The sequence below is a fragment of the Miscanthus floridulus genome, chromosome 1 (assembly GCF_019320115.1).
Source record: "Miscanthus floridulus cultivar M001 chromosome 1, ASM1932011v1, whole genome shotgun sequence".
In the NCBI taxonomy this organism is placed as follows: Eukaryota; Viridiplantae; Streptophyta; class Magnoliopsida; order Poales; family Poaceae; genus Miscanthus; species Miscanthus floridulus.
Genome location: NC_089580.1, coordinates 80192578 through 80201971, shown reverse-complemented (window position 1 = coordinate 80201971; position 9394 = coordinate 80192578). Strand labels below are relative to the sequence as shown.

At 44.9% G+C, this 9394-nt stretch overlaps 2 protein-coding genes across 2 annotated transcripts; one reads left to right on the top strand and one right to left on the bottom strand.

The window, feature by feature from the left end:
* Positions 1 to 886: 886 nt before the first annotated feature.
* On the bottom strand, positions 887 to 4441 carry LOC136488040 (uncharacterized). The gene is made up of 9 exons (XM_066485094.1): positions 4202 to 4441; positions 3551 to 3599; positions 3215 to 3303; positions 3050 to 3106; positions 2894 to 2956; positions 2740 to 2805; positions 2102 to 2188; positions 1910 to 2003; positions 887 to 1552 (listed from the first exon to the last, which is right to left on the bottom strand). The coding sequence occupies exons 1-9, from the start codon at positions 4304 to 4306 to the stop codon at positions 1092 to 1094; spliced, it is 1071 nt and encodes a 356-aa protein (XP_066341191.1). The 5' UTR covers positions 4307 to 4441; the 3' UTR covers positions 887 to 1091.
* A 1366-nt stretch (positions 4442 to 5807) lies between these two features.
* LOC136459334 (probable histidine kinase 2) lies at positions 5808 to 8370 on the top strand. The gene is made up of 5 exons (XM_066459203.1): positions 5808 to 5933; positions 6069 to 6135; positions 6307 to 6866; positions 6986 to 8068; positions 8146 to 8370. Exons 1-5 carry the CDS (start codon positions 5808 to 5810, stop codon positions 8368 to 8370), a joined length of 2061 nt encoding a protein of 686 aa, XP_066315300.1.
* The last annotated feature ends 1024 nt before the right edge of the window (positions 8371 to 9394 follow it).

Genomic DNA, 9394 nt, shown 5'->3' with positions numbered 1-9394 from the left:
GGCAACGGCTACGGCTACCTCGGGATGGTCTACGCCAACGGCGGCGGCGGCGGTGATCGGAGATGCAGATCACACTTGGCGCTGTCATTGATTTCTTCAGTTATCACGCTCATTGCGCTCGGATGCTTGCGCTTGTTGTAACATACGGAGTATAGTTCATCCTAACTTCAGGCGCTTCATCGTAACTTCGGGCGCTTCATTATTATGATTCTCAATTGGAAAGGTAGTAGCAAAATGGGAGAAGGGAAAGCTTGTAGCTGTGGAGTGGTAGGAGTAGTAGCCTAGTAGGGAGGTAGGCAGGCAACAGAAACCATGTGTGAAGTTGCACATGGGTGGGAGGATATTGCCAGGCTAGTCACTGTACTTCTTACAAGGAGAAATGGACGATTCATTCTAACTTTACTATGTCTGGTCTCTCTGTGATCCCTCTAAGACATTATGATTCGAGGAGCAAAAATGAAAAGGAAAAGTTCAACCAACATAAAAGTGACAGTGAAGTAGCACCATGATTAAATCATGGTTAGCCACGTAGCACCATGATTAAATCATGGAATAATATAAAAATAGCAACAGAGCAACTAAATCAGATCAGCACTATAAATTCAAACACAGAATTTATTTCGTCTAAGTGCTTATTAAATGGCGTATCTTACAAATCCGCTTTGTACCCGCTTGCATCATTGTTGATACTGATCGATCATATGGCACCACCTTTCTACCCTTCCATCAAGTGCATCACAACCACGACCTAATCTAAGAGCTAAAAGTTGGCTAAAATTATGACCCAAATAGCTTTGTTTGAAATTTCCACCATCAATAATTCAGTGGCAACAGAACATGCCTAGTGATCATTCAAACGTATCATGGCATCAGAGAACATAAAAAGTACGTAGACAATCACAAAATTCATTCATCTTCAACACAACATAAATAACTGTTAATCTTGAGTTTGTATCTGTCAGGTAAACTCCCAAATCTCATCTTCACCTAGTGTTGGCAAGTTACAGGGAAGACATATGAAAGGAACCAGCATCCTTAGTCTACAGCTACAGCTTACACATTGACCAGATGGTACTTTCCTTTGCATGTGTTTAACCAGATGGTGGTGGAGGTGGTGGCGGCATAGACATGGGAGGCGGAGGCATTCCACCTTGTTGTGGCGGGGGTGGGGGTGGCATCCACATAGGTGGTGCTGACATACCAGTGGGAGGAGGTGGCGGCCTTACCATGCCAACTGGAGGGGGCATCATATTTGGTGGTGGTGGCCTCACGGGGAGCCTGTACTGGAGTTGCGATGGCATGGGGGGCGCCATAGATTGTTGAGCGGCCCAAGCAGGTTGCCCGTGCATCTGCATTGGAGGGGGGAATTGTCCAACAGGTGGTGGAGGTGGTTGTCGCATGTGTTGAATCTGTCCCGGAATTGTGCCATTGCCATAAGGCCGTGGCACAGGCGGACCACCATTTGGAAGACCTTGGGTCGGCGGACCACTTGCAAACATTGTGTGTGGCCTATTCTTCTGAGATCCTGGATTGTTTGATGCCAGCAGTCGCTCTGACAAAGGGAAACAACATATTAGATCATTGTGACTAAAAATATTCACGAAGGAACTCTAGAATGTAAAAGGACAATTCAGTTGAAGAATTTAATATCTATCCTGTTTTAAGAGCTAAAATAACTTTGCAAACTATAGCCCCTGTTTGGCAGAGCTTCAGGACAATTTTTTTAAAGCTGAGCCAAGCAGAGCTCAAGACCAAGAATGGAAATTTGACTTGGATATACACATAATACGATTTGCTTGGAGACCATTTGGGTTAGGATGAAATATAAATATTGAGTGAACTGAAGAGTAACCCATGTGCTGGTGGCCAGGGAATCAACTGGATCAATTAGATCGTCAAAACACATTACCTGCTGGTGTGCCATGGCGCTCTCCTTTCGTGTCTTTCTTGTAAGCATAAGAGACAGTGATTGGCCGGTTGCATAAATGTTGGTTGTTCATGGCCTGAAAAATACAGCAGAGAAAGCTGCATGAAACAAATGCCAGACAGCCAGAACCACTGCAAATTGAAATACAGGAAATCAATGTGATGATTACATTACCTCTATTGCTTGATCAGATGATTCAAAGGAGTCATAGCTCACAAAGCCAAAGCCTCTAGAATTTCCAGTCTCAGGATCTCGCATTATCTTTGACAAAAGAAAAAGAAGATCAATAAATTACTGCAGGTGACAACTATGCTTCAGAAAATAACAGACGCTGCATACAGATGAGGTATTACTCCTAAAACCATCTCTAATTTTAGATGAGTTTATCTTAGGAACATGCACACATGGAGTTGTGCCCAGAATGCCCCAAAAAGATCTATGAGCAATATCAATCGGTATAATCGTTACCATGATTTTAGAGCTATTACTTTATTTTGGACAAATGAAAGCAGACAGTGCTATTAACTGATGAGCGCTTAATAATTTGAAATTGACTAAACACTGTTACACACAAGTTCCAGTGACACAAGACCTTGAAAGTAATTGAATTATGAAATGTAAGTATAGTGAATTCAGTTTATTCTATGCGTAAACTATCACTTGTATTTGCTTCAGGCATTTATATAAGACTGCTGCTCGTAAATCAGATATTATGTTCACCTGTCGGCTGCTAGAAGCTAGATCATTAGCAGAAAACAACAAAGCAATATAACTTTGCATGATTCATGAAGATAAAAGTTGCTGTGTGTCACCTTAGGATTAGTTACAATCACTCCAAATGCACTGAAGGTATCATAGAGGAGCTTCTCATCAACATCCTGTTAACAAAGCAAACATGGAAATATTACTCAGTATTCAGATGAACTGAAGGGCAGATAATAAAGAAAGTAGGATTTAGGCCTTCACCGGATCAAGATTGCCAATAAACAGATTTGCTCCAACGTCCAAGCTCTTCTTATCCTGGGAAGCCTGGTATAATAAAACACAATCATGTTATGTTCAAATGATACTTGTTTTATTGAAAGCCATAATGATAAAATACTAAAGATGAAGGGAAAATACCTTGTTTACTCTTATGGGCTTACCGTATAGTTTGATCATGTTCAAAATCTTAATGGCCTGTGGGAAGCAAACAATTTAGATAAAAGGGTAACTAAATATGGATGTGGCGATCTGCTAGAGGAAATATAAAAGGTAAACTATGACTTCGCAAAATAATAGACTTACATAATCTGCATCTTCCTCGCTCCTGAATTCTACAAATCCATATCCCTGGTGTAAATTCGTAACTCTGTCTTTTGGGACATACACATTAACTACAAATGGAAGAATGGTAATTCTGTTAATAAAACAAAAAATAAATGTATTTGTTTCATATCCAAAATAAAAAACTTCAATTACATAATAATAACCATAAAAAACCAAAAGAAACAAAGAATAAAAAATGCTGAAAGGCAATTATGCAACAAAACACACAAATGCTGTTATAGGGCAAGACAAAAGTGTTTCATACAGCAAAACTCTCATCTCACTACAGAAAAATATATAAAGAAGTCCACTTACCAACAGGGCCTGCTTGGACAAACAATTCCCATAGAAGCTCCTCGGAAACCTATCAGATATGGAAGAAGTATCAGCATCAGTTCATGAATTTACAGAAACTGAATAAACAATATATGAACATATACTACAGGATGTTCATTGTTTCCTACACAGGAGAAGGAGCAAAGATGTGCTCCACCAGGTAACTGTCAATGTAATTCCTATGTCTATGTGTAATCCGGATCTATGGTTCTATTTGTATAGAGCGTACAGAGAAATTGATATGAATCTGAAAGGCTAAACAGCAATGTTCATCCCAACCTATAACAAATAAGCAGTACACTTTACATATAGTCTATATGTAATGTACTTAAACAACAACGATTGTAACATTACCACCTAGCGAAACACGCACAATTTTCCCAGCAACCGTTCAATCGCAGTCTCATTACTTGTTAACATCTAGCGTTTGCCGTCACTCACGCTGTCCTTGCAATATGGTTGCGCCACCGCCACTGTACCTTCCACCGCCACTGTACCTTCGATTAAGGAGCAGCGACTTACTCATCCGGTCACCAGTTCACACAAGTAATTCTGTGCTTCAGGGATATCCTATCGTGGGCGGGGATCTACTAAGGGTCGCAATAGCGAGAGGTTGTGGGGAACCCTAACCTGAGGGTCGAGGTTGCCGACGTAGGTGGTGGCGTCCTGGTTGCGCTCCGCCGAGTGCTGCCCGAGTAGGTTCGCGCCCACGCCCGGCGCTATGCGGGTCGTCATGGCTGGCTGGCTGGCCCCTCCGTCGCCGCTGCAAGGCGCGGCGGGGTCACTGGATGGCGGCGGCGAGTTGTGGCCGGGGCGCGGAGCGACGCTGCGGTGCCGAGGTGAGGTTTTGGTTGAGGCTCTCGGGTCGGGCCAGAGTCTCTTGCTTACTGGCCCAGTTCCCAGCTCGAGTCGGTGAGGAGATGGCGGTAAGTAATTTTGGGCCAGGCTGTTAGCACCATGGTCCATGGGCCTTCCAAATGTTTAAAGACGACCCGAAATGAAGAAGATAAAAAAAAATGCTGCTCTGAAAAAAGATAAAGCAAAAAAAAAAAAAAAACCAACTAACCTACATAGTATATTTCAATTGAAAACCTAAAATATTTGGCTGAAATATAAAAAAAAACAAGTTAAGAGAAGTTGCACTCCAATTCATTGCATAATGGCTACAATAGTTGCATGTGGTGAGGTTGTTTAGTTTAACGAACAGGGCTAGTACGTATCTTCGGAGCACCATTTAGCAAGTTTAATAACATAGAAATACATTTTTCAAAGTTCATGGACCTAAGTGTTACCTCTTGACAGTTGTAGAGACCTCTTATGCGTTTAACTCTTGTTTTAATGTGATTTTTATTGCAATCCAGATATCTTATTTCCATCCTTTTATCCTATATTTTTATGCTAAAATATGCGGCTTATAAATAGTTAGTGTGTGCTGCTTTTTCTATGTTTTGCAAAAAATCTAGCAGGCTAACTCGCTCTTATATATACAGTGGTCTTGAATGCTTGTAATATTTAATGAATCGATGATTCTCAATTTTGATTTTAAACCTACACTAAAATGTGGCTTTACCAGCCAGATGTTAATATACATGTAATCACGGATTAATTCAAGCACGGTGGTTCCTAGACATAGCCATGGACCTTTTCATTTATTATGCATGATATTTATTTGAAAGAAGAACTGAATTTTTTTTTTCATTTGAATTTTGTGTGTTCATAGCAATACATGCATATAAGGCAGGGCCTGGTAAAAAAAAATAGAATATTATTGAGTAGATCAATTTCTGACCATGGTTGTGACTTAAGTTTACGCATGTATATATATAACATAACAGTATATAAGGTAGGTCCATCCTCCTTCTGATTCGCCACTGGCCAATTGGACAGGATCTCCATTTGGAGGAGATGCTTCAGGCTCCGTAAGGATACTGTAACGGTGGGGCTGTGTCATCATAGTAAAATCTGCCGCATTTGGTTTAATTAATTAATTGGATTCGCCTGCACAATTACGCTCAAGAATGGCAGGTAACGATCCTTTCCCCATATCTTTCCATCTGAACCAGATAATAAGTGCGTATTCATTTTGCTGCAACTGCAAAATTCCAATCGCCACTTCCCCTCAACCACCGCGCAGGGCACAGGCGGGCGGCGCGTAGCTGCACGGCACAGGCGAGCACCTGCGCGGTTTTCAGCTGGGTCTTTCGACAGCCTCAGATCAGCGGCCATGCCCCGAGACATGGGCGTCACCGTCGTCGCCCTGGCGTGCAGCGTAGTAGTGGCCATAGCTGCGGCTGCGTTCTTCGTCGTGCTGAGGGCGCTGAGGCGGTCGATGGCACGCGAGGCGTCCCTGCGGGCAAACCTCGTCAGGCAAAATGACGCGCTGCGGCAGGCGGAGCGCAAGAGCCTGAACAAGACCAACGCGTTCGCCGGTGCCAGCCACGACATCCGGTCGGCTCTGGCGGTGATCACGGGGCTCGTAGACGTGTCCCGGGTGGAGGCCCAGACGAACCCGCAGATGATGCATAACCTCGAGCAGATGGACGTGTGCACAAACAAATTGCTCGGTGAGTTGGTGTATTCTGCAGTGAATGACTTCTGAAAGCCACAATCTTTTTGGCACTAGGATAGAATCATAGAATACCACACTTATTTACAGCCATCATAGTTCTAGTTGTATGATAGAATGCCACAGTTATTTACACTGCAATGCAATGTGATTCTCTTTTTTTCTGTAGGGATACTTAACTCGATTCTAGACACAAGCAAGGTTGAATCTGGAAAGATGCAGCTAGACGAGGCCGAGTTCAGCGTAGCAAATGTTCTGGAGGAGTCCATGGACATGATCAACATTGTAGGTCTGAGCAAAGGGCTGGAAGTGGTCTGGGATCCCTGTGACTTATCTATCCTGTGTGGGAACGTAGTAGGGGACTTCAGGAGACTCAAACAGATTCTTGACAACGTACTCGGCAATTCCGTGAAGTTTACTCAGCAAGGGCACGTCGTTCTCCGTGCCTGGGCAAATAGGCCTATTATTGCAAGGAGCTCAGTCTGTGTTACTTCAAGATTTGGCTGTTCCAATTTTTTATGCCTGTTCAAGGGAAGAGAACATCGCAAGGATTGTTGTTCGTTCAGCTCGATCCAGAATGATCTTGACTCGGTTGAGCTGTACTTTGAAGTGGATGATACTGGCATTGGAATCCCAAAGGAAAAGAGAGAGTTGGTGTTTGAGGACTATGTTCAGGTTAAAGAAGGGCAAGGAGGAACTGGCTTGGGGCTTGGAATTGTTCAATCATTTGTAAGTTCTATATATGTATTTCCATTGTTGAAATTCCATTTTTCAGATATCTAAATATATCAGTTCTCTTGAAAAAATAGTGAATTTTATTTCATATATGTATTGTTTAATTAATATAGGTCCGTTTGATGGGAGGCGAGATTAGCATCAAGGACAAAGGGCCTGGTAAAACAGGGACCTGCATTGGGTTCAATGTGTTTATGAAGATGGGTGGAATCCATGAACAACATGACATAGAAGAAGGCAGTTCAAGTAGCCAATGCTGTATCAGAGCCTCTGCCTTAAGAGAGGCCAATAGTAGCTTTGAGGGTGGACACTGCATGCTTCTTGTTCATGGCAATGAAACGCGAAGGGTACTGCAATCTTGGCTGGAGAATCTTGGGATGAAAGTTTGGCTAGTCCCACAACTCGAGTCCCTTGCTTCTGCTCTCGAGAATGTCTGTCATGATAGTAGTACATCTCTGTCAAGGACATCGGCGGACAGTTTCGAATGCCACGCAGACTTCTGTTTCAGATCCAGAGACACGGTTAGCCAAATACTCCCTGTTGCACTGAAGAGCAGCAGTCGCTTCAAAAGATCAGGCGCCTTTGGACTCCACTGGTCTGGTGCTCTAGTCGTCATTGATGCACACTACGGCAAGATGGAAAACATATGCACGGAGGTGAACTTCCCTGAGATCAAGAAACAAATGCCATGCAAGATTGTTTGCCTCGTCGACGCGAATACCTCTTCTGGTGATTTGGGGAGGCTGAGGCACCACACTTGCTGTGATCTTGTCCTGCAAAAACCAATCCATGGGTCTCGGTTGTATGCTCTCCTGAACACCTTGAGGGACCTCCAAATGGCACAGGCCCATCATCACCCATCTCATGTTAGTCCTGAAAATGCCGAGACCAGAATGCCGGGAGGGTCATCAGGGGCGGGCAAATCAGCCGTGGTTGCGCTCGCACGGTCGTCTTCGGAACCAAAACGGGACGGCGACAAATCATTGACCGGAAGGCGTGTGCTGTTAGTGGAGGACACTTTGACTCTGCAGACGATTGGGAAGAAGATACTGTACCAGCTTGGAGCAGACGTTGAAGTAGCAGAGGATGGAGCCAAGGCTGTCAGCATGTTCGAAGCTGCTCTTGCGCAAGTCGCTGGCTCACGAACGGGTGCAGCAGCGTCCACTCCCTATGATGCTATCCTTATGGATTGCCAGGTCAGTTTCGACAAGAACCCTACAATTAGCACTGCATTTCTTGTACTGTCAGTTCACAAATTACTTTTTTGCGCCAGATGCCTGTGATGGATGGCTACGAAGCGACAAGGCGCATCCGCGAGGCCGAGAGCTGCTACGGGGTTCACACTCCGATCATCGCCTTGACCGCCCACGCCATGCAGGATGAGGAGCAGCGGCAGAAGATCATTGCCGCCGGGATGGACCTTCACCTGACCAAGCCCATGGAGCGGAGGAGCATCGCTGAAGCCATCCGTCGCGTGTGCGTAGTAGGTCAGGATTGACGCCGCGCCCAGTCCGGCCGTCCGTGTCTTGGCATCTAGGAATTGGGATCAGATCGCTGCTGCCCAGTGGCCACAAGTGTGAATCTTTGCATTGGTACTACAACCTTTTTGCGATTATTAGGCCAGTGAGTCAATTAAACAATGGAGAGTTCAGAACTTTTGGGTTACTCGACTAGTGTGATGGGTAGTTCAGACGAACGAATCACTTATCAGTCTTGTCGAGCATCCGTTAAGGTTGTCGAACATCAACATCCACTAGTCGTGCCAACCACGAACGAGCGTTGTACGTCCCCACACATTATGGCTGGAGCTAGAAGAAAGGAGAACAGAGCATGCACACACAATACAAGACATCAGCGTTGGCCGAAGCCCTGTGTGTGAGATGATAAATCTAAACTCTCTTTACTGAGTTGCTGTGGTAGTCTATTTATACAACTCTATCCATCTAGTCCTAATACAGCGCACATGCTGTAACAGTAACTAGATAACATACAGGGCTGACTCTGCGCCGGCCACTGCATGTACCTACAGTGCTGCAGGTAAGCCATGCGCCGCCTGCACCTGCAGCGGCTATAGTATCACAGCAGGGGGCCTTTCGGCGTCGCCTTCTCTTATTGTGTTCACACAAGGTAGCAGTAGATTATCTAACAATCTTCCCCTAATCCTACTATTAACCCTTGTACCCCTCCATGCCGATCATTTCCTTCTAACTTCGTGAGTCGAAGACGTCCAAGCGGCTTGGTGAGGACGTCCGCGAGTTGCCGACTAATTTCGACAAACTCGATGACGATCTGTCCTCCATCGATACAGTCCCTGAGGAAGTGGAACTTCAAGTCGATATGTTTACTCCGGTCGTGCAGAACCGGATTCTTCGCGAGGGCGATGGCGGGCTGGTTGTCCACCATCAGTGCTGGTGGGTGAGCTTCCACGCCGGTCAGCTCGTCCAGCAGTCGGCGTAGCCACATAACTTGGCACGCCGCTACGTACTCTGCCTCGCACGTAGATAGCGCCACCACCTTCTATT